Here is a 25433-nt window from a genome sequence, read left to right as displayed (position 1 = left end):
TTGAGCTATTAGATATGTAATTCACTTTTATATGGAAACATCTGAAGTATTCTGGCTTGCAGAGAGGATGTGTCCAAACAAGGCAATACGATGTGTTTCTTTCCTGCTTGTTTTGCCAGTAGATTGTCTTCTCCAACCAAATCTTGGAAACTTGTGTTGCATGCTTAAACATGAGATTTGTATGTAAAATGGATGAGATTCAGACAAGAGAAAAATAAGAAAGGATAAAAAGGAACTGAATTGTAATTACAGCAGCACAACCCATAGCAACAGTATTAGTGATGAAAAATTGTAGCAGACTGCAGTTTACCTGAATATGAATCTTCCATTCTGATATTTCTCTCTCCAAACCAGAATCATCAAATTCTTCCTCTGAGTTTCCAAAAGTTCTTGCTGACTTAACAGATATGAAATATTTGTAGCATAATTACAGATAACTGTAAAAGTTAATGAGTGCATGCGCAAAACTAATGACCATGCGACCACACATTTTCTCAACCAGTCGTGACAGCAGGCATTATGTTCACTACTGTTTCTTTTGAAAAAATTCTAGAAATTGACAACAGAAAGCGGCCTCTGTCAAGGGACAAGAAACAAGAGTCCAATTTTTGTGTGATAGGTGGCTTGTGCATTGAGAAAATTGCTACCTGATTGTGTTCAATAGAATGTTGTGGCCTGAGTTATGCTTGGACTTGGTCACCAAAACATTCATGTCTATCAAGTGGAGCTGTCACTTTTTTGATATTGATGTTTGTGTTACAATCAACAACTTCAGTGAGAAAACAATAGAAGAAATTGTTAGTAATTCTAAAGTAACTTACGAGGCTTAACATTAGGATGGGAAGAGATTAGACACATGAGTAAACATGTATTCAATATGTTGCCTAGTATATTAATTATTTATGAGGGATGCAATGAAATATACGTATAGATAACAATTTAATCTGTACATACTATCAATTAGCTAACCCGGCATTGTTTCGAAATTGATAATTATTTGTTGGAATTGGATATAAGTCCTGACCTCATTGTTTCCCTTCTCTCTGTCGATCTCTCCATCCTCCCTTTCTCTCTGCCATTCTCCTCCTCCTCCACCCCCCTCTCCCCACCCATCAGCTCATCCCTCCTCTCCCTGTCCATCACCTCCTCCTCCCCCTCCCTATCACTCCATCTTCTCCTCCCCCACCCCGTCTCTCTATCCATTTACTCCTCCCTCTCTCTATGCTCATCTCTTCTTCTCCTTCTCTCTGACCATGAGGCATGTTTATTTTTGTTACCCACCCAGACCGCTTCCAGGATAGGGAGGCATGACAGCCCCAGATTGACTCTGCCCAGTGGACTGATGATGAGGGACTGGTATGTCAGTGTACGTGGACATGGTTTTCAGGCAGTTTCCCACATCCCAGTAGGTGAATATCAGGCTGGTTCCCCTGATCCACCTCAAAGAAATGCTATGCAAACATTTAGAACACACTTGCTCACACTTGCAACCAGAAGTTACCCTATACACAAACAGACTGGGTGCACCGTTGCTGTCCTAGGAGGTGAATAGGAGACTGATGACCTTCACTGTTTGGTCTTATTACGCATTTACTCAACCTCAGCATCAGCTTGTTTATTGTTATTGCAAACCAAACCTTGACTAGGAACTGAAGCCACTTAAAATAAGTGGGTAAATTGGTTAGGATCATTGGTATATGGGACAAGCGAGAGACCACTCCACTGCTGCATCTGTGAGGATAGCAGCTTCAGTGACAGTATCTTGCATAGTTTTAATCTGTGAATGGGTGTAACTACAAGCCAGTAATACAACTGTCCAGTTGTTCAACTGTAACAAAAAAAAGAAGGCATACGGGAGAAACAATTTGTCTGATGGTTTAAATGCTTGCTATCATAGTTAAAACTGATAGCGAGGAAGAAAACTAAACCACAGATTTTCACAACGTAGCACACCATTTTCTTTGCCACATCCAGTTTTAGCAGAAAACCTGTATATTTTTCTTTAAAAAGTACATGGCATTTGTCCATTTCAATGTTTATTAGTGTACCGTGTAAAAATTGGAAGTAAATCAGTCAAGAACATTTTGAGATTTCTGTTAACAACATTTTCCACTTAGATATTGTATAATATACTTATATATTGTGTGTGTTAAAAAACTGTATCCTATGTCCATCTGAATGTTTTATTAGAGTATTACATAAAAATCTAAAGTAAATCGATGAAGAACTTTTCAAGATTTTTACCAGCAATGTTCCCCTATTTTATATTATAAATGTGGGAAAAACAGGTCCAGCTTTCATGAAGAACTACTTATTAATCTCCTACTTACAAATTTTAATCCTGAACTGTCAAAAGGGAACAAAGGAACTTAACCAATTAACTCATATTTTTTTCGTGAACATTGTTTCACCATGAACACAAAAATCTACTGTTCAACATTCAGCTTCTCTGGCATATCACCAGTCTCATCAGCATGGAAACCAATAAATCCCCCATTCAAATCCCACATTCGGTCATCCTGACAATCATCTGGCTTAGATGATGAGTAGTCACCTGGCAAGGGTTGCATAAATTCACCAAATGTTGTTGTAGTCCTGGGACTGTTGCAGTTGTCACCTTCTTGGTATACACCATGGGTATAATTTATTTTAACTTTTGTAACTTGATAGGTCTCTAGATTCTTCAACCAGTTTGTGTTCATTTTATTGTCACCAATTTAGTACTTGGAGGCTTTCTTCCAATGCTGGTTGAAGCTAGCACAGTTTGTTTCTTGCATCTTGTTGATTTGTAGCTTAGCCTCTTCTTTGAGTTTCCTGCATTTCTTTTCAAATTAATAAATAATTTCTTCTTCTAATAATTTTGTGATGTGAAGATTAGTCTTTATGTACATCTCAACCCTTAATAAAAGTTCAAATGGTGTTTACCCAACTCTTCTGTGGTACATTGAATTCATGGTACATTGAATTGATGGTATCCCCTTATACCATTCATTAGGGCTACCAGTATTAAGCTTAGCAATGATTTTAGCCAAAGTAGAATTGATTCTGTCAACCTGTCCGTTGGCTCTAGGAAGTGCTGTTGTTATTAAAATGTGCCCTGTTCCTTCTGTAATTCAAAACTCCTTGAATTCTTGATTAGTAAAGCAAATCCCTCTATTGGTAATTATTTGGACTGGATTCCCAAAATTAATTTTCTGTAATTTTGTCATACTAATTGCTTCTGTCGATTGTGTAGTTTTTACACGATATAGCCATGTAAACATGGTTAACACATCAGTAGTAATTAGAATGATGTTGTATCCATTGTGTGTTGATTGAAGTGGTCCAGTATGATCCATGTGATAAGTATATAATGGCTCACTTTCCCTGAATAATGGATGAAGGAAACCTTCATTCTTTCCTGATTTATTATTCACAGTTAAACATTTTACAAAAATGGAGACCACACTTTTCACCTTTTCTGTCAAATCTGGTATACAACAATCTTGTTTTATTTCCTTTTCAGTTTGCTTAACTGCATAATGACCTTTCTCATGCACAAGCTTGGTGATTTCACACTGCATAGTCTGTGAAACCACTAAAGTCTCTCGTTTGTCATAGAACTTTAAAAAAATTTCTGGCTCTCATTAAATAGTTTTCGTAAGGCGGTTCTTCAAGAATGCTCGTGTTTGGTGATAAATCATTATTGTTTTCTTGAGTTTTCTTGATTCTAGCTATTAAGCCACATGTGAAACCAAACAGTACATTCACACAATGACTAAAGGCACCTACTAGTTTCATCCTAGAACCAAATTGGCATTCTATGGTGTAGGAATACTCGTCCAAGACTGAAGCCCCTCTAGCTATTCTTGGCAACAAGTCATTTTTATCCACAGTCTTTTGGAATGCAGCATAGTCCGTTACAATTTTGAAACGTGTTCCTAGTAAATACATCTGGAATTTCTGTAAGGCATTAACAGTAACTAAAACTATAAGCTCATAATGGATGTAATTTTCCTCTTGAGGTGTTATTTTTTTACTCACATAAGAGACTGGAAGGAAATTGTCATCATGTGGAGATTTTTGTAATAACATGGTTATAAAAATCTTCTTTCATTCATGTGTAGTTCAGTTCCAAGGTTTGTATTGTAGTTTTTCAAAACTGGATCCAACGAAAGAATATTTTTGAGCATCTTGAATTCTTGCCTCTGCTCTTCTTCAAACTTACATTCTCGATTACTCCTGGTTAAAACACTCATAATTTTGGCAATTGCAGAGTAATTTGAGATAAAGTTCCCAAAGTATCCTGTTTAACCTAGAAAACTTTGTGTTGCTGCAGTAGATTTCATTTCTGGGAAGTTTTGAACAGCTATTGTTTTTTCAGAAGGAGATGTGATTAGTCCTCGTTGTATAACATACCCAAGAAACTCAACAGCTCTCCTCAAGAACTGACATTTTGCGAAATTAATTTCCAAGTCATATTCTGCTGCAGTTTTTAACACTAAACGAAGCTGTTGAACTGATTCATTATCACTCTTTATTGGTGTTATAATATTTTCCATCTAAATAAAAATGATGTTCTTTTGAGCCAGTTCCCTAAAAACAGTGTTTGTAAATTACTGGAACATTGCAGATGAATTCGATAATCCAAATGGAATTTCCCTGAAATGGAAGTGCTCTGAGTGTCACTAACGAGGTGTATTTTCAGCTTTCCTCTTAAAAAAATAAAATAAAAAAATAAAAATAAAACAAATAAAAAAATAAATAACAAAAAATTTTAAAAATAAATAACAATAATAGTAATAATAATTATTCTTGAGGTCTCATGTGAAAAAGATGCAGGCATCTACAGTTTATGTAAAAGGTCTTCTATAAGGAGTGATGGGTAACGATCTTTCACTGTGATCTTCTTTAATTTTCTGCGGTCTATAGAACATAATATTCTCCATTTTCTTTTTTAACACTAAAACATAGCTAGCATATTCAGATGAACTTGGTTCTATTATTCCTTCATCAAGCCACATCTGGGCTTGATTGTCAACAATATCTTTCTCTCCTGGTGGCAATCTCCTGGGGCTACTAAATATCGGTTTCTGTTCTCACACAACAGTCTATATCTCAATATTAGTGGACTTTGTCTTAGCTTGGCTGTAGTTGGTCACTAAATCTTTGATGTGTTCCTTTGTTTCACCACTCACAGACCTCCCAATATATAATTCTGGTTTGTTTGCTATGTGGATAAACATAAAATGAGCTTCCCCTTCTGACTTAATAATAATAACTCCACCCTTGTTTATTAAAACTTCAATTTGGTCTAGAAGATTGTTCCCCGACTACCGTTAATCAATTTATAGTGTCTCTAGAAGCCACATAAATTTCTGTTTCAATTTTCACATCATCTATCTCAACAATGCCTGTAAAATGCGCTTGTGGAGAGATGAAGTTTTTCCCAACTTCTGCCAAGACTACATCTGTTTATTGCAATTTTGAAACATTTATAACCTCATAAACATCCTGTCTTGATGGACTGTGCTGACTGCCACAGTCATCCAACACCTTCATCTCTTTGGACATTTTTAAATTTAAAGTTGTTAATACTCTTCTTAACAATGCTTACGTCCAATTTCACCTTTTGGTTATTCTTCTCCTTCATGGATTCATAAGAAATATGGCCAAAGTCACTGCAACTGAAGCATCTCTTTCCCTTGCCCTTGTGGTTGCAATCACTTAACCTGTGACCACTAGCATCACAAGTGAAACACTTTTTGTTTGGGTCCCAAGCTGCACTTTTAGTATTTCTGTTACTTGGATCCTTGCCATCTTTCTTAATGGAGTTTAAACTTTCATTGATTAACTTTTTGTTACCAGCAATTCTTTTCAGCAGTGACTTCACAGCTCTTTCATAATCCCTTTTTTTCCCTTAAACACTTTCACACTTCCAGTGCTATAAAGTAGTAGTTTTATGCCTGAGTCATTTCCTAGCTCATCAATCACATATTGAAATAGTGAGTCATTATCAGTATCAGCACAGCTGGCAATTTCCTTCACAATGAGAAAATATTCTCGAAGAGACTCTTCCCATTCCTTCTTTCATCAAGACAACAGTTGGTGGATCTCCACGGCACTTGTTTTTATGTTAAATTCTTCCTGCAAAGCTTTCTTCAGTGCAGTTCATGATGTAAGAACCTTATTAAGCAGAATAAAAAGCTTAGCCAAACCTTCGAGTAATTTTTTTCTTTTTTGTGAAAACAAGAATTTGCAATGTCATGAATGCCAGAGAAAATTTACATTGATCTTGTAACTGTGGCGAGAATCATGTTTCACTTTTATCACCTGTTTCTAAATCAGAAACTTTTGTCATCATCTTTTCAAGTAAACTCAGTCTTCTATCACTACCCATCTGCATCCTTTTATCATCATCAGTATCATCACCATCATCTTCACATTGTATATCGTCTTTAATTTTCACTGCAAGTCCGTGAATGTTGGGTAAATAATAGCAAATCTCAGTAGTAATTTCATATTTCTGTCCCACTGCCTACCGTATTTACTCGAATCTAAGCCGCACTCGAATCTAAGCCGCACCTGAAAAATGAGACTCGAAATCAAGGAAAAAAAATTTCCCGAATCTAAGCCGCACTTGAAATTTGAGACTCGAAATTCAAAGGGAAAGTTTTAGACCGCACCTGCAAATCGAAACAAATTTGGTCCATTGTAACATGAGACAGAATTGAGGTCGAATGGATGAAGATACAGCTACAGCAGTTTGGTTTGAGTCATAAGCTTAGCAGTGAAGCTTTGCCAGGTAGCCATTGCTATGCGTCAGGTGCTCTGTCCGTATTTATAAGGGTACCCTTCCTTTTTCATGTGCTTTGTCTGGTTTGAATCGATTGCTTATTTTGCTTTGATCTGATAAGTGTCGTTCTCTTTCTTATAGGTATTTATGTCACTCTATGCTGAAAATGCATTATTGTACTGTTTCATGCATTGTTTGTTGCATTCTGATAATGAGTGTTTACGACCTGTCGCCGTTCACGGCGTAGCGAGCTTTTGTGTGCGCTACGGCAGCTTACAATAAAAAAAGAGAGCAATTGTCTCATAAGCAAAAGAATGGCAAGAGACTGCTATTTGTTGTTACTTACACTCCTGCTTTCTTTGATAATGATCAACAAGAACCAAATAATAGACTTTGTATGATAGAAGATGTTCTGGACGAGAGTTCAGCGAAAATTTTTCTCCGTTTGAAAATCTTTGCAGACGCCCCTTTAGTACAGTGCATTCTGCACAGAAATTAGATTTTTAGATTTATCTTAGATTTAAAAATCTAGTCAGTTGCTGTGCTTCATTTCTGACTGTATCACTATTCAGCATAAGAATAATACAAATATAAACATGACATGATATGTATATTCTTCCGCGTTTACTGTTGTCCCACTCTAGTTTCGTAGTTTATTAGGCAGACAGGATTTAAATGAGATAGCAGGAAACACAAAAGAATACATGGCAAATGTTTACATTCTTCTACCTTTTAATTTATTTACTGACGCAGAGGTTTTGGCGCCCGTATTTATCTTTGTGGCTGGAAAGCATGCCTGTATAGCGCTACATATATTCGATGGCAGAAGTTAGTTGTGGCAGCACCTACCAACATTTTTCAGAACTTCCGCTTACTTTGCACTCGATTCTAAGCCGCAGGCAGTTTTTTGGATTACAAAAACGGGAAAAAAGTGCGGCTTAGATTCGAGTAAATACGGTATACACAATATACACTATGTGATCAAACGTATCCAGACACCTGGCTGAAAAGGACTTTCAAGTTTGTGGTGCCCTCCATGGGTAATGCTAGAATTCAGTATGGTGTTGGCCTACCCTCAACCTTGATGAGAGCTTCCACTTTTGCAGGCATACGTTAAATCCAGTGCTGGAAGATTTCTTGGGGAATGGCAGCCCATTCTTTACGGAGTGTTGCACTGAGGAGAGGTAGCGATGTTAGTCGGTGAGACCTGGTATCAATGATTCAGGTCAGGACTCTGTGCAGGCCAGTCCATTACAGGGATGTTATTGTCATGTAACCACTCCACCACAGGCCATGCATTATGAACAGGTGCTAGATCATGTTGACAGATGCAGTCTCCATCCCTGAATTGCTCTTCAACAGTGAGAAGCAAGAAAGTGCTTAAAACATCAATGTAGGCCTGTGCTGTGATAGTGCCATGCAAAACAACAAGGGGTGCAAGCCCCCTCCATGAAAAACATGACCACACTATAACACTACCACCTCTGAATTTTAGCGTTGACACTACACACACTGCCAGATGACATTCACTGGGCATTCGCCATACCCACAGATCACCACATTGCGTACTGTGATTCGTTACTCCTCACAACATTTTTCCAGTGTTCAATCATCCAATGTTTATGCCCCTTACACCAAGTGAGGCATCATTTGGCATTTACTAGTGTGATGTGTGGCTTATGAGCAGCCTCTCAACCATGAAATCCAAGTTTCCTCACCTCCTGCCTAACTGTCATAGTACTTATTGTGGATCCTGATGCAGTTTGGAATTCCTATGTGATGGTCTGGATAGATGTCTGCCTATTACACATTACAACCCTCTTCAACTGTCGGTGGTCTCTGTCAGTCAATAGAGGAGTTTGGCCTGTACACTTTTGTGCTGTATGTGCCCCTTATGTTTCTACTTCACTATCTCATCAGAAACAGTGGACCTAGGGATCTTTAGGAAATCTCACATACAGACTTATGACACAAGTGACACCCAATCACCTGACCGTGTTCGAAGTGCTCATTATGCTCTCTCATGATGTCTAATGACTATTGAGATCTCTGTTATGAAGTACCTGGCAGTAGGTGGTAGCACAATGCACCTAACACGAGAAATGAATGTTTTTGGAGGTGTCCAGATACTTTTGATCATATGATGTATTTCAGATTGCTTCTAACTCTGCTTCTGAAAAATACTTCAATGAATGGCTTCTTAGCTTCAGGTTCATGACACGCTAGTATCGACTGAAAAGTAAAGCCAGAAAATCCTCTCAAGCATTTCTGATTTCTTATATCATCTGGAACCGTTCTGAAAATTAACCTATGTAGAGATTTAATGGTATTAACCAGTGCAGAGGCTATATTTCCATTCACTTTTGAAATTTCACCTTATGTTACCATTTCTATGTTTATGTATTTATTTATTATTTTTTTTTTTTTGGTCAGCTATTTCTGCTTTTATCACAGTTAAAATTTTTCCTTGTATTTCCCTGCTACTGCTCATCATTTTTAAGTGTGAATCCTTGTCTTAGATCCAGAATCAACACAATTACGTGTAACTACATTATTGCAGGCAAAATGGTGCTCAGAGAAGTCCTCAAAAATGTTATAGGTAGGTGGCAAAACTGCATCATCACTTGTTCACTTGACTCCTTAAAGCCCCCAAATTTGTAGGAAAAATGTATCTGATTTTCATGGAGAACCACTTATTTATCTCCTGCTTACAAACTTTAAAACCGAACTGTCAAAAACAAGCAAAAGAACTTAACCAACAAATGCATTTCTTTTCAGTGAACATTAATTCTCTAGGAACACATGATGTTTATTAGAGTACTGTGTAAAAGTTTGAAGTTAACTGGTCAAGAACTTTTCAAGGTTTCTATTAACAATATTTGACCTTTATATATTATATAATATATATATTTATGCACCACATATTTAAGAAATGTAGGCTATGTTTGTCTGAACATTTATTAGATAATTGTATAAAAATTTGAAGTAAATTGGTCAAGAACTTTTTGAGATTTTCGGAAATGAAGTTAAACAACATCTTGGCTTAATATGTTAGTATAGAATTACAGATTAAAGTCCTCCACCATGTATTTCTGTCTGTATGTAATGGCTAACCCCAGTAACTAATGCACAGATTTTGAAATTGTTTTCACTAATAGACATATTGATGGTTTGTGTATAAATGTTCAAATGTGTGTGAATTTCTAAGGGACAAAACTGCTAAGGTCATCGTTCCCTAGACTTACACACTACTTAAACTAACTTATGCTAAAGACAGCACATGTACCCATGCCCGAGGGAGGACTCCAACCTCCGGCGGGAGGGGCCACGCAATTAGTAACATGGTGCCTCTAACCACACCGCCACTCCACGCTGTGTTTGTATATACTGTAGCCAAACAGATTATTAATTAAAGTCATCCACCATGTTTCTCTGTCTGTTTGTGAAGGATAATTTCATGAACTAATGGAGTCTCGGTATGACTTCTAGTAATAGACAGAGCATTTCTTGAGGAAGGTTTGTGTATACCACTACATATTATGGACACTTTGTCTGGCTGTAGATATTTACAGCTACCAAAGTGAGGCCATGGCAGGCTGCTGGTATTATAATAATTAGTTCCTTTATGTCATTTTATTATATTGCCCAATAATTGGGATCACTTTTTTTCCTTCTTTCCACATTCAGATGATTGGTGGAATATGACGTGTGTAGTGGAATATAAAAATAATAATGCTTGTTCATAAGGAAATTACCTGTGTACTAAATGTTACTGATGTGCAGGTATGTCCTAAAAGCGAGTTAGGACCTCTCACTTGTTAAATCTTCCTACTAAGAAAATTAATTTTTTAAGGTGTTGTTTGTATCTGTTTGGAACTTATACAACTTTCTGTGTAGAGGTTGCTGGACTATCAAATTGACAAAGCGTAGTAAAGATAAGCAGCAGTTGGAAGTGAAGGAAATAGTTTTCGGAGGAGAGTCACCAGACCCTGACATTGTCTCTCTCCATCTCCGTATCCTTCACTGTCCCTCTGCACTTTTGTCTTGGCATTGCTTTCAGCAGCCCCCCTGCCCCTACCTTGTTATTTGCCCCACTTCCACATGCAACTACACGTTCTGTACTGACATGATGTTTCGATTCTCTTTTTGTGTTCCTCCCTCTTCCCACTTCATACCACTTCTATTTCCCCATCAGCCATTCAACACATGCAAAATTACTACCTGCACAGGCCAGGCTGCAGCATTTTGAGACAGTTAGTGAGTGTGTGTGTGTGTGTGTGTGTGTGTGTGTGTGTGTGTGTGTGTGTCATAGCTGTGAAAAAGGGCTTTGATATACGAGATCTCTCATCCTTTCCATGTGTTGCTAATCACCTTTCCTATTTCTGCTCATATACATGTTATACTACTTCCTGGGTTTCCCATTGATGTAACCTTTTTTCCCTACAAGTTGATTGAACATGGTCATATGCTCGATCTATGTTACCTGTAATTAAGTAATATAACATGATTGGCTTATTCCTTACACTTTATATTTTATTGTCATTTGTTTTTTTCCCACATAAATATGAAATAGAATTACAATTGGTACATTTGGGACTTGCTTGTAAGATGTTTGTAGCAGAAGAAGAATTTTATTGATTGAGATTTGCTATTACAGAACAACATGATCTCTTCACATTAATTCTAACAGTGACAAGGCTAATTTTTCATAACACTCACCACATTATAAACATTTCAAAGGGATTTTTTTTCAGACAGTGGATGCTCTGATTGCTGCTGGAGCAGATGTAACAGAGAGGGATTTAAATGGTCGGATGCCTCTGCACTGGGCAGCTCAGTCCCACCGTGCTGAGGCCATGAAATTACTGCTGAATGAGAGAAATGAGCAACATGAAATGGGGATCAATCAACAGGACAATGGTGGGCAGACCCCATTGATGCTTGCTGTCAAAGAAAAACAGTCTGTAAAGTTATTGCTAAAAGAAGGTGCCAATGTTAATATGCAGGATCATGCTGGAAGTACAGCGCTCGAAGCAGCAATTGAGTGCAAAAATTTTGATGTTAGTAATTATGTCACTTTTTTTCCATACGAGCTTCCTTACTTTAAAGTCACTGTGCAACACAACACATTGTTTTCTCGTTATGGATACACTGAATCATTTAATCTTGCATCCTTGTTTATAGAAATTTTTTGTGATGCTCATTATTACATGGATGTCAATTTGTTCAGTATTTGAGTAAATATTAGTGAGCATATTTGTAGACAGAATATTTCATTTTGAATAATTCAAATAAGGATTTATGAAAGTGGGATATATTTTGCTGATAGCATAATATTTGACAAGAACAGTTCATCTAAATCTCAGTGACTTACATAGAATCTGGAAGTTAGATACTGAATTTATTTGTCTGAATTTAATTTTATTATTTTCAGTATTAAATGAGAGCCTGTATCATTGTAATTACATGGGAGTTAACACACTTGAAAAAATATTTACCTAACATTTGAAACATAGGAGTTCCAGAATATTACAGTTAGGGAGAGAGAGAATGAGAGAAAGGTGACCTACTCACCAATGGTCTTAACAGCAATAACCAAAGCAAGACAAAAGAATAGCACAGATATTTTTTTTGAGTCACCAGTCTCCTGACTGGTTTGATTGTTGAAAGAAAATGTCTATGCCAACCTTGAACCAGGAAGATGTTTAGAGTACCGGTATCCATTATTCCCATTCACCACCATAGCATATTTCAAGACTTGCGCTAATAAAATTCAAGCATTTGTGTGTGAAGATCAGTGGTTGGAATAGTCCTCAGTAGCTTTAACAGCTTGTGTGCTTAAACTAACTTTTGTGAATTTCATCTTATAATTAGTTTTGTAGATTTATTGGTATTAGTTAGCAGTTTTAAAGTTGTCTATTTTTTAGTTTATTGTGTTACTCTGCCTCTTGTTTACAACTTGCAGTGCTGCTTCATTGTGAATAACAGTTTTTACAGTTTCTAACTCACAATTCAACAAGAACTGATATTTTGATCAGACAGAATGGGCATATTATAAGCGAGACAGAACAGTTGAAGTTCCTAGGCGTTCGGATAGATAATAAGCTGTTGTGGAAAGCCCGTGTTCAGGATCTTGTTCAGAAACTAAATGCTGCTTTATTTACCATTGGAACAGTATCTGAAATAAGTGACATTTCAACTTGAAAAGTAGTCTACTTCGCATGTCTTCATATGCTTATGTCATATGATATTAACTACTATCGTGTTATAATTTCATGTATTGACTCGTTCTATGACCATGGAGACTTCTCCTTAATTTGGTCACTGCATAATGTTTTTGAGCTTTTACAAATATTCTTGAACATTTACAAATAATATTTTGGGTATACTAGAATACTCTTGAATGATCTAACATACAAACTGGAAATCACACATATTACATTGATCCACAATCTGGTGAAATCACCTTAACTGATGGGTTGAGCAACATAGTAAAAACAGAGGAACAACTCACTGAAAAAATGTATCTGCTTATAGAGCAAAACTACCTAAATGAAGAACAGTTGTGTGAACAAATAATTAGAGTGAGAAACATACTCATGCATACTGAAATTCTGTAATTAAAGAGGATGTAGAAATATGAATGTGTGAGAAGAACTTCATCCGTGATAGCTGATATAATCTTAGCATGGAAGTGAGCTCTTGGAGTGGAGAAGACATCACAATGTTCACGCTACTACAGGAGTGGGGCATCACCAGCACAGGTGTTGACACCATCTTCAATTGACACCATCTTCGACAGCATTACGCAATTACCAACCAATTGGAAGCCATCTAATGGCTACATAAGGCCACCACAGCAGCAGTTTTGATAGTCAGTTGCTTCTGATGAAGACAATGGAGGTAATCATCAAAAGCTTAAGCCTTTAACTTGAACTGACACAGGAAGAAGTCCAAGAAAGATTTGTACAACAGTGCCATCACAATAGGCTTTGTTCTCAAAAATTATGTCTTTCAACAATTAAATCGTTAAGTACAAGATATGATACTAGGGAAAGAAAAGTATTTAAATCCACTGAACCAAGGTGAAAGCTTAACTTCTCAAAAGAATTTCTAATGTCACTCAATGTTCTCAATAGGCCCTCACAAAAACAATTCTAAACAGCATCACAGAAGTGGAAATACTAACTGGAATACAAAAATAATTATTCATACCACAATTACACTTGTTTAAACTAACTTACCATTCAGCTTTAAAAGACTCTGATTTCTGGACAGATTACTGAACAGAATGATTATCAGTGTAGTGGAGTGAATGTAAAAGACTTGTGTTTTTTAAACATACACTGTTCACATGTGGGACAGCTACAAAACTGTTCACCTTGAATTTTTCTCTTGAAAAATAGATTAATATAAAAGAGACAAGATATCTTGGTGATCACCACAATGTTATGGAGACCATGTTAAACTTTCATATCTCCACAACTACACTCCTGGAAATTGAAATAAGAACACCGTGAATTCATTGTCCCAGGAAGGGGAAACTTTATTGACACATTCCTGGGGTCAGATACATCACATGATCACACTGACAGAACCACAGGCACATAGACACAGGCAACAGAGCATGCACAATGTCGGCACTAGTACAGTGTATATCCACCTTTCGCAGCAATGCAGGCTGCTATTCTCCCATGGAGACGATCGTAGAGATGCTGGATGTAGTCCTGTGGAACGGCTTGCCATGCCATTTCCACCTGGTGCCTCAGTTGGACCAGCGTTCGTGCTGGACGTGCAGACCGCGTGAGACGACGCTTCATCCAGTCCCAAACATGCTCAATGGGGGACAGATCCGGAGATCTTGCTGGCCAGGGTAGTTGACTTACACCTTCTAGAGCATGTTGGGTGGCACGGGATACATGCGGACGTGCATTGTCCTATTGGAACAGCAAGTTCCCTTGCCGGTCTAGGAATGGTAGAACGATGGGTTCGATGACGGTTTGGATGTACCGTGCACTATTCAGTGTCCCCTCGACGATCACCAGTGGTGTACGGCCAGTGTAGGAGATCGCTCCCCACACCATGATGCCGGGTGTTGGCCCTGTGTGCCTCGGTCGTATGCAGTCCTGATTGTGGCGCTCACCTGCACGGCACCAAACACGCATACGACCATCATTGGCACCAAGGCAGAAGCGACTCTCATCGCTGAAGACGACACGTCTCCATTCGTCCCTCCATTCACGCCTGTCGCGACACCACTGGAGGCGGGCTGCACGATGTTGGGGCGTGAGCGGAAGACGGCCTAACGGTGTGCGGGACCGTAGCCCAGCTTCATGGAGACGGTTACGAATGGTCCTCGCCGATACCCCAGGAGCAACAGTGTCCCTAATTTGCTGGGAAGTGGCGGTGCGGTCCCCTACGGCACTGCGTAAGATCCTACGGTCTTGGCGTGCATCCGTGCGTCGCTGCGGTCCGGTCCCTGGTCGACGGGCACGTGCACCTTCCGCCGACCACTGGCGACAACATCGATGTACTGTGGAGACCTCACGCCCCACGTGTTGAGCAATTCGGCGGTACGTCCACCCGGCCTCCCGCATGCCCACTATACGCCCTCGCTCAAAGTCTGTCAACTGCACATACGGTTCACGTCCACGCTGTCGCGGCATGCTACCAGTGTTAAAGACTGCGATGGAGCTCCGTATGCCACGGCAAACTGGCTGACACTGACGGCGGCGGTGCACAAATGCTGCGCAGCTAGCGCCATTCGACGGCCAACACCGCGGTTCCTGGTGTGTCCGCTGTGCCGTGCGTGTGATCATTGCTTGTACAGCCCTCTCGCAGTGTCCGGAGCAAGTATGGTGGGTCTGACACACCGGTGTCAATGTGTTCTTTTTTCCATTTCCAGGAGTGTATAATAACTACTGCCACACAACTACTGTGGTGAGGTGAAAAAGCCGAAAGCTAAATATCTGGCACCTTTCACATTTTTATATACTAGTTTCTATGATGATTCTAGCCTAAATAATTAATTAAAAGGTGCTTACACTGCATTCTCAGTACCTTAGCCAATAATTTAAGAGTTTGGTTTAAGTAAATATTTTCATAAATGCAATCCACATCATTCCCAGATCTCATCTACAACTTCAAATAACTACAATAAATGGTATTTTGAACATCATTTATTGTCTGGCACAATCACAAAACTTTCAGTTTGAAATTACTATTTGTGGTTGTCACCAGCAGTATTTAGATCAGAAGCTTCACATGCACTGCTATAGAAATCACATTGTTATCTATGTACATTGACCACAGGAGGCTTCAAACTTAATTAAGCCAATGCTTTTTGTCTTTGTGTCTCCATGTTGAGAAGTAGCACAGGCTGGATGCTTACAAACTGATAGAAGAGTAGTGAAACAGGAGGCAGCTGGTTCACAGCTTACATGTATCGCTGAATCTTATAAAGACTCATATTTGTCAAGTGCAAAAACATTAAAATGAGCTCTATTTATGAACTTCCTATCCTATCAGGATGGAAAATAAACTGAGGTGTCCCCAGCGTATGAGTAAGTTAATCAAAGGCTCAGGTTTGCCTCTTTTGTGCTTAAAAATTTCTTTCATTCCAGCTGACTGGATTGCTAGTATATTTTGCAAACTTGTGCTCAACAGTGCAATGTAGCATAGGTATATGGGATGTTCCTGAGGTGAAAAAAGTATATGTTCATCAGAATTATGTACATTTGACATCATGTGCACTTGACACACAAACACACTTTGGAAAAATTTTCCAGGTCCTTGGAAATCTTACACTCAAGTGCGAATTCATTTTTTTCCTATTAGTATTTGTGGTTAATAATAAGAGTATAATTAGGATGAATTGTGGAATTCACAACCACAGTAATTCGATTGTGCACCCTCATGTAAAGTTCAGAGAGGAGTTTCACAATCAAGTGCAATAGTCTGTGACAGGTTGCTAGTAGACACCAGGGAAAAAATTGAAAATCATCAAATATTCAAAAACAAAGCAAAAGAATGCTTTATTAGCCACTCCTCCTTTTCCTGCAATTTATCAGAATATTGAAACACAGGATTGTAAGTCCTGCTTTACTGTAATGCTTTTATTAAAATGATCTTAGCTTTGCCAGTATATAGGCAGCTGATAGTGTTTTGTATGAAGTTACATAAATGCTATGTTTAAAGTATGAGAGAAAAATAGCAACTGTGCAGTTTAAGAGGAGGAGCAGTAGCTGTTTATGTCTGAATATACATACACTAAAATACATAAGATAAGCTACAAATAATTCCCGAATTTTCAGTTTGAGTAGATTATCACTAACCATAATTTGTTGTTAATACACTTTACAGAAGTAACGTGAGTAGTTACTTCTACATGGTACTGTATAACTGTTATTGCTCCACATCCATGAAGGGAAACTTTTATCGTGGAATCTGTGAAATACAATGTGTACATGAATGAATGATACCTAGGTTTGTTACACATTCCTTCATGACGGGCTGCAGGCACAGAAATGTACATTCTAATTAATCATACAGAAACCCTAGCAAAAATCAGCTATATAATGTACACAATGGTTTTATATCAGAAGCAACAATTTGTTATTCTTTAAAAACTAATATGTAATCAGCCCATACAATTCTTATGATGCAAAGGAATAAAAATGTAACTTGGCTCTCTGATGCAGGCAATGAAGCTACTGCTGGTTGCAGGAGCAGATTTCTTACCTGCTCAGAGGGAGTATCATGTTAGAGCAATCCATTTGGCTGTTGCAGCAGGGGATACTAAGGTATGCTAATACAAATTATATATATGTATCTTGTGTTACCGTAGAGCTGCTTTTTGAAACAAGGAAGTACAGTCCCGCAACCATGATTCCACATGCCTGTGTTTCCTTTTCATTGTTTTCATATGATATCTGTTTTGTGAAGCTTTCATAATATGTCAGATCTTAAATTCATATTCTGTGAAATTGTAAAGTCCATGATAGAAACTGTAATAAAAAAATGAGGATTGGCAGCTGGTATCTTTTGCCTGACTGATGTAATGGTGTTTGACTTACAGCTAGTTTTCTAGGTTAAATACACAAACAACCACACGCGTGCATGTGCACACACACCTACACACACACACACACACACACACACACACAAATGCACCCATTGACAGCTGAAAAGACACTAAATTTTAGTAGCTCACAAGCTGATTGATATGGTTTGAGGGAAAAGGAGAGTGTGAAAAGTGATCAGAGGTAAGATATGCAAAGTAAGAATGAGATGGATAGATAATGGGAATCAGGGGGCAGCTGACTCTCAGCAGGATCCATATACCCTGCTGCCAACATCTGGAGCCCTGAATCATGCCTGTGTTTACCAAAGTCAGGTCTGTGACTGCATCAGAAATTACTTCTTGAATGACGCCTTTAATGGCCCAAGCTGTGACAGAATAACAGAAGCTATGGTAGTGGTTGGTCTGCAGAAGGATGTGATGGGTGAGTGTAGAAGGCAGGTCTTTCAACTCAAACATCCTTGAGGGACTGACTTGCAGGAAGCTGGAGTAGAATCAGAGGTAGCTTATTTGTAATTCCATTGTTTTCTGGAATACCAAAAAACCTGTGACTGTGTGAATCAGTCCCAGACCAGTGGTGCTCTTGTAACCATGCCTGAGAAACCTTGGCTGCATCCTTTGATTACCTCTTTCTGTGTCTTGAGATGAGAGATATCCTCCGTTAAATATTATCCTCATACTTAAAGTGGTTTTATGTCAACCTACTGAACATCGTCAGCCATCCATGCAACACTTCTGCCCTCAATCATGCATCCCACAGGTGGACAACGAAGGTTTTCCTATACACCCTCCCACCAACTACTGTGATTCAGTCACTAGCATATTCTATTATATCAGAGGAAAGGCTACATGTGAAAGCAATCAGCTGTGCTACAATAACTATCCAGTTTTTTAAGTACGTGTTACAACCAATCTTCTGCCTACCCACAAGTCTGGCCTCTTGTAGATAGTGGCTGTTGCAAACTTGACAACTTGGTTGCTTAATATGCTGCACACCACAATGCCATTGACTTTCTAAACTGTGTTTGTACTTGAACCATTTGGGTCCCCTCCACCCAGCACCAGTACCTTCTGGGCTATGCAGGTCCGAAGTGACTAATATTGTGGCAAACCTTCTGACCTATATCTCTCATTGTCCCTTTTTCCACCCTGTACTCTTACTCTTTCATCTCATTATTTTATATCCCATCCCTTCTGTGTCTAGACTTTTATCCCTTTTCTCTTTCTCGCTTTATCTCCTGTCCCCTCTCCCACTCCCCCATTCCCCTCCTACACACACACACACACACACACACACACACACACACACACACACACACACACACACTTACTGATGTGCACACATCACCCAATTTCTCCCTCTCCCTCTCTTTTAATGATGGTTGTCTTGTTCAGTTGTCACTCTAGACTGTCACTGAGAGTGCCCTTCTCACCTTCCCTGTCTGGTCAGGCTATTTTCTCTCCCCACAACACTGAACCTACCTGGTCAACCACTCATAAACATTTAGTAACCATGTGGCTTCATTAATGTAGATCTGTGTTTGTGTGTATGTACTTAAACTGGTAAAAGAACTGTAGATCAAATGCTAGTGAAATAAGCTACATCTACATCTACATCCCTACCCCCATGAACCACGGACCTTGCCGTTGGTGGGGAGGCTTGCGTGCCTCAGTGATACAGATGGCCGTACCGTAGGTGCAACCACAACGGAGGGGTATCTGTTGAGAGGCCAGACAAACGTGTGGTTCCTGAAGAGGGGCAGCAGCCTTTTCAGTAGTGCAGGGGCAACAGTCTGGATGATTGACTGATCTCTGGCCTTGCAACACTAACCAAAATGGCCTTGCTGTGCTGGTACTGCGAACGGCTGAAAGGAAGGGGAAACTATAGCCGTAATTTTTCCCGATGGCATGCAGCTTTTCTGTATGGTTAAATGATGATGGCGTCCTCTTGGGTAAAATATTCCGGATGTAAAATAGTCCCCCATTTGGATCTCCGGGTGGGGACTACTCAAGAGGACGTCGTTATCAGGAGAAAGAAAACTGGCATTCTACGGATCGGAGCGTGGAATATCAGATCCCTTAATCGGGCAGGTAGGTTAGAAAATTTAAAAAGGGAAACGGATAGGTTAAAGTTAGATATAGTGGGAATTAGTGAAGTTCAGTGGCAGGAGAAACAAGACTTTTGGTGAGGTGAATACAGGATTATAAATACAAAATCAAATAGGGGTAATGCAGGAGTAGGTTTAATAATAAATAAAAAAAATAGGAGTGCGGGTAAGCTACTACCAACAGCATAGTGAATGCATTATTGTGGCCAAGATAGACACGAAGCCCATGCCTACTACAGTAGTACAAGTTTATATGCCAACTACCTCTGCAGATGATGAAGAAATTGATGAAATGTATGATGAGATAAAAGAAATTGTTCAGGTAGTGAAGGGAGATGAAAATTTAATAGTCATGGGTGCCTGGAATTCGAGAGTAGGAAAAGGGAGAGAAGGAAACATAGTGGGTGAATATGGATTGGGGGGGGGGGGGGGGGTAGAAATGAAAGATGAAGCCGTCTGGTAGAATTTTGCACAGAGCATAACTTAATCATAGCTAACACTTGGTTCAAGAATCATAAAAGAAGGTTGTATACATGGAAGAATCCTGGAGATACTAGAAGGTTTCAGATAGATTATATAATGGTAAGACAGAGATTTAGGAACCAGGTTTTAAATTGTAAGACATTTCCAGGGGCAGATGTGGACTCTGACCACAATATATTGGTTATGAACTGTAGATTAAAACTGAAGAAACTGCAAAAAGATGGGAATTTAAGGAGATGGGACCTGGATAAACTGACTAAACCAGAGGTTGTCCAGAGTTTCAGGGAGAGCATAAAGGAACAATTGACAGGAATGGGGGAAAGAAATACAGTAGAAGAAGAATGGGTAGCTCTGAGGGATGAAGTAGTGAAGGCAGCAGAGGATCAAGTAGGTAAAAAGACGAGGGCTAGTAGAAATCCTTGGGTAACAGAAGAAATATTGAATTTAATTGATGAAAGGAGAAAATATAAAAACGCAGTAAATGAATCAGGCAAAAGGGAATACAAACGTCTCAAAAATGAGATCGACAGGAAGTGTAAAATGGCTAAGCAGGGATGGCTAGAGGACAAATGTAAGGATGTAGAGGCTTATCTCACTAGGGGTAAGATAGATACTGCCTACAGGAAAATTAAAGAGATCTTTGGAGAAAAGAGAACCACTTGTATGAATATCAAGAGCTCAGGTGGAAACCCAGTTCTAAGCAAAGAAGGGAAAGCAGAAAGGTGGAAGGAGTATATATAGGGTCTATACAAGGGCGATGTACTTGAGGACAATATTATGGAAATGGAAGAGGATGTAGATGAAGATGAAATGGGAGATACTATACTGTGTGAAGAGCACTGAAAGACCTGAGTCGAAACAAGGCCCCGGGAGTAGACAACATTCCATTGGAACTACTGACAGCCTTGGGAGAGCCAGTCCTGACAAAACTCCACCATCTAGTGAGCAAGATGTATAAGACAGGCGAAATACCCTGAGACTTCAAGAAGAATATAATAATTCCAATCCCAAAGAAAGTAGGTGTTGACAGATGTGAAAATTACTGAACTATCAGTTTAATAAGTCACAGCTGTAAAATACTAACGCGAATTCTTTACAGACGAATGGAAAAACTAGTAGAAGCCGACCTCGGGGAAGATCATTTTGGATTCCGTAGAAATGTTGGAACACATGAGGCAATCTGACCCTACGACTTATCTTAGAAAATAGATAAAGGAAAGGCAAACCTACATTTCTAGCATTTATGGACTTAGAGAAAGCTTTTGACAATGTTGACTGGAATACTCTCTTTCAAATTCTAAAGGTGGCAGGGGTAAAATACAGGGAGCGAAAGGCTATTTACAATTTGTACAGAAACCAGATGGCAGTTATTAGAGTCAAGGGGCATGAAAGGGAAACAGCAGTTGGGAAGGGAGTGAGACAGGGTTGTAGCCTGTCCCCGATGTTATTCATTCTGTATATTGAGCAAGCAGTAAAGGAAACAAAAGAAAAATTCAGAGTAGGTATTAAAGTCCATGGAGAAGAAATAAAAAACGTTGAGGTTCGCCAATGAAATTGTAATTCTGTCAGCAAAGGACTTGGAAGAGCAGTTGAATGGAATGGCCAGTGTCTTGAATGGAGGGTATAAAATGAACATGAACAAAAGCAAAACGAGGATAATGAAATGTAGTCGAATTAAGTTGGGTGATGCAGAGGGAATTAGATTAGGAAATGAGACACTTAAAGTAGTAAAGGAGTTTTGCTATTTGGGGAGCAAAATAACTGATGATGGTCACAGTAGAGAGGATATAAAATGTAGACTGGCAATGGCAAGGAAAGCATTTCTGAAGAAGGCAAATTTGATAACATCGAGTATAGATTTAAGTGCCAGCAAGTCGTTTGTGAAAGTATTTATATGGAGTGTAGCCATGTATGGAAGTGAAACATGGATGATAAATAGTTTGGACAAGAAGAGAATAGAAGCTTTCGCAATGTGGTGCTACAGAAGAATGCTGAAGATTAGATGTGTAGATCACATAACTAATGAATTGAATAACAAATTGAATAGAATTGGGGAGAAGAGGAGTTTGTGGCACAACTTGACAAGAAGAAGGGACCGGTTGGTAGGACATGTTCTGAACCATCAAAGGATCACAAATTTAGCATTGAAGGGCAGCATGGAGGGTAAAAATCGTAGAGGGAGACCAAGAGATGAATACACTAAGCAGATTCAGAAGGATGTAGGTTGCAGTAAGTACTGGGAGATGAAGAAGTTTGCACAGGATAGAGTAGCATGGAGAGCTGCATCAAACCAGTCTCAGGACTGAAGACAACAACAACAACAACAACAACAACAACATCTACATCTACATCCATACTCCGCAAGCCACCTGACGGTGTGTGGCAGAGGGTACCTTGAGTACCTCTATTGGTTCTCCCTTCTATTCTAGTCTCGTATTGTTCATGGAAAGAAGGATTGTCGGTATGCCTCTGTGTGGGCTCTAATCTCTCTGATTTTATCCTCATGGTCTCTTCTCGAGTTATATGTAGGAGGGAGCAATATACTGCTTGACTCCTCGGTGAAGGTATGTTCTCGAAACTTCAACAAAAGCCCGTACCGAGCTACTGAGACTCTCTCCTGCACTGGAGTTTATCTATCATCTCTGTAATGCTTTCGCGATTACTAAATGATCCTGTAATGAAGTGCGCTGCTCTCTGTTGGATCTTCTCTATCTCTTCTATCAACCCTATCTGGTACGGATCCCACACTGCTGAGCAGTATTCAAGCAGTGGGCAAACAAGCGTACTGTAATCTCTTCCTTTGTTTTTGGATTGTGTTTCCTTAGGATTCTTCCAATGAATCTCAGTCTGGCATCTGCTTTACTGACGATCAACTTTATATGATCATTCCATTTTAAATCACTCCTAATGCATACTTCCAGATAATTTATGGAATTAACTGCTTCCAGTTGCTGATCTGCTATATTGTAGCTAAATGATAAGGGATCTTTCTTTCTATGTATTCGTAGCACATTACACGTGTCTACATTGAGATTCAATTGCCATTCCCTGCACCATGCATCAATTCATTGCAGATCCTTCTGCATTTCAGTACAATTTTCCATTGTTACAACCTCTCGATATACCACAGCATCATCCTCAAAAAGCCTCAGTGAACTTCCAATGTCATCCACAAGGTCATTTATGTATAATGTGAATAGCAACGGTCCTACGACACACCCCTGCGGCACGCCTGAAATCACTCTTACTTCGGAAGACTTCTCTCCATTGAGAATGACATGCTGCATTCTGTTATCTAGGAACTCTTCAATCCAATCACACAATTGGTCTGATAGTCCATATGCTCTTACTTTGTTCATTAAACAACTGTGGGGAACTGTATCGAATGCCTTGCAGAAGTCAAGAAACACGGCATCTACCTGGGAACCCGTGTCTGTGGCCCTCTGAGTCTCGTGGACGAATAGCCCGAGCTGGGTTTCACACGTTCGTCTTTTTCGAAACCCATTCTGATTCCTACAGAGTAGATTTCTAGTCTCCTGAAAAGTCATTATACTTGAACATAATACATGTTCCAAAATTCTACAACTGATAGACGTTAGAGATATAGGTCTATAGTTCTGCACATCTGTTCGATGTCCCTTCTTGAAAATTGGGATGACCTGTGCCCTTTTCCAATCCTTTGGAGCACTACGCTCTTCTAGAGACCTATGGTACACCACTGCAAGAAGGGGGCCAAGTTCCTTCACGTACTCCGTGTAAAATCGTACTGGTATCCCATCAGGTCCAGTGGCCTTTCCTCTTTTGAGCGATTTTAATTGTTTCTCTATCCTTCTGTCGTCTATTTCGATATCTACCATTTTGCCATCTGTGCGACAATCTAGAGAAGGAACTACAGTGCAGTCTTCCTCAGTGAAACAGCTTTTGGAAAAGACATTTAGTATTTCGGCCTTCAGTCTGTCATCCTCTGTTTCAGTACCATTTTGGTCACAGAGTGTCTGGACATTTTGTTTTGATCCACCTACCGCTTTGACATAAGACCAAAATTTCTTAGGATTTTCTGCCAAGTCAGTACATAGAACTTTACTTTCGAATTCATTGAACGCCTCTTGCATAGCCCTCCTCACACTACATTTCGCTATGCGTAATTTTTGTTTGTCTGTAAGGCTTTGGCTATGTTTATGTTTGCTGTGAAGTTCCCTTTGCTTCCGCAGCAGTTTTCTAACTCCGTTGTTGTACCACGGTGGCTCTTTTCCATCTCTTACAATGTTGCTTGGCACATACTCATCTAACACATATTGTATGATGGTTTTGAACTTTGTCCACTGATCCTCAACACTATCTGTACTTGAGACAAAACTTTTGTGTTGAGCCATCAGGTACTCTGAAATCTGCTTTTTGTCTCTTTTGCTAAACAGAAAAATCTTCCTACTTTTTTAATATTTCTATTTACGGCTGAAATCATCGATGCAGTAACCGCTTTATGATCTCTGATTCCCTGTTTTGCGTTAACTGTTTCAAATAGTTCGGGTCTGTTTGTTACCAGAAGGTCTAATATGTTATCGCCATGAGTCGGTTCTCTGTTTAACGGCTCAAGGTAGTTTTCAGATAAAGCACTTTAAAAAATTTCACTGGATTTTTATCCCTGCACCCGTTATGAATGTTTGAGTCTCCCAGTCTATATCCGGCAAATTAAAATCTCCACCCAGAACTATAACATGGTGGGGAAATCTACTCAAAATATTTTCCAAATTATCCTTCAGGTGCTCAGCCACAACAGCTGCTGAGCCAGGGGGCCTATAGAGACATCCAATTACCATGTCTGAGCCTGCTTTAACCGTGACCTTCACCCAAATTATTTCACATTTCGGATCTCCGTCAATTTCCTTCGATACTATTGCACTTATTGTCGCTATAAACACGCCTCCCCCTTCACTGTCCAGCCTGTCTCTGTGGCATACATTCCAATCTGTGTTTAGAATTTCATTAC

At 39.2% G+C, this 25433-nt stretch overlaps 1 protein-coding gene across 2 annotated transcripts in view; it reads left to right on the top strand.

The window, feature by feature from the left end:
- Positions 1–25433, top strand: part of LOC126416741 (serine/threonine-protein phosphatase 6 regulatory ankyrin repeat subunit A-like) — a 716260-nt gene that overhangs the window by 679028 nt on the left and 11799 nt on the right. For both annotated transcript variants that reach the window (XM_050084586.1, XM_050084577.1), the window contains exons 15-16: positions 11530–11835; positions 17476–17577. In XM_050084586.1, coding sequence (XP_049940543.1) covers positions 11530–11835; positions 17476–17577 — 408 coding nt within the window. The remainder of the gene's footprint in view (positions 1–11529; positions 11836–17475; positions 17578–25433) is intronic.

The sequence above is a fragment of the Schistocerca serialis genome, chromosome 1, assembly GCF_023864345.2.
Source record: "Schistocerca serialis cubense isolate TAMUIC-IGC-003099 chromosome 1, iqSchSeri2.2, whole genome shotgun sequence".
Classification (NCBI taxonomy): Eukaryota; Metazoa; Arthropoda; class Insecta; order Orthoptera; family Acrididae; genus Schistocerca; species Schistocerca serialis.
The sequence above is the reverse complement of the archived record's forward strand: the minus strand, read 5'-3'. Positions and strand labels throughout refer to the sequence as shown.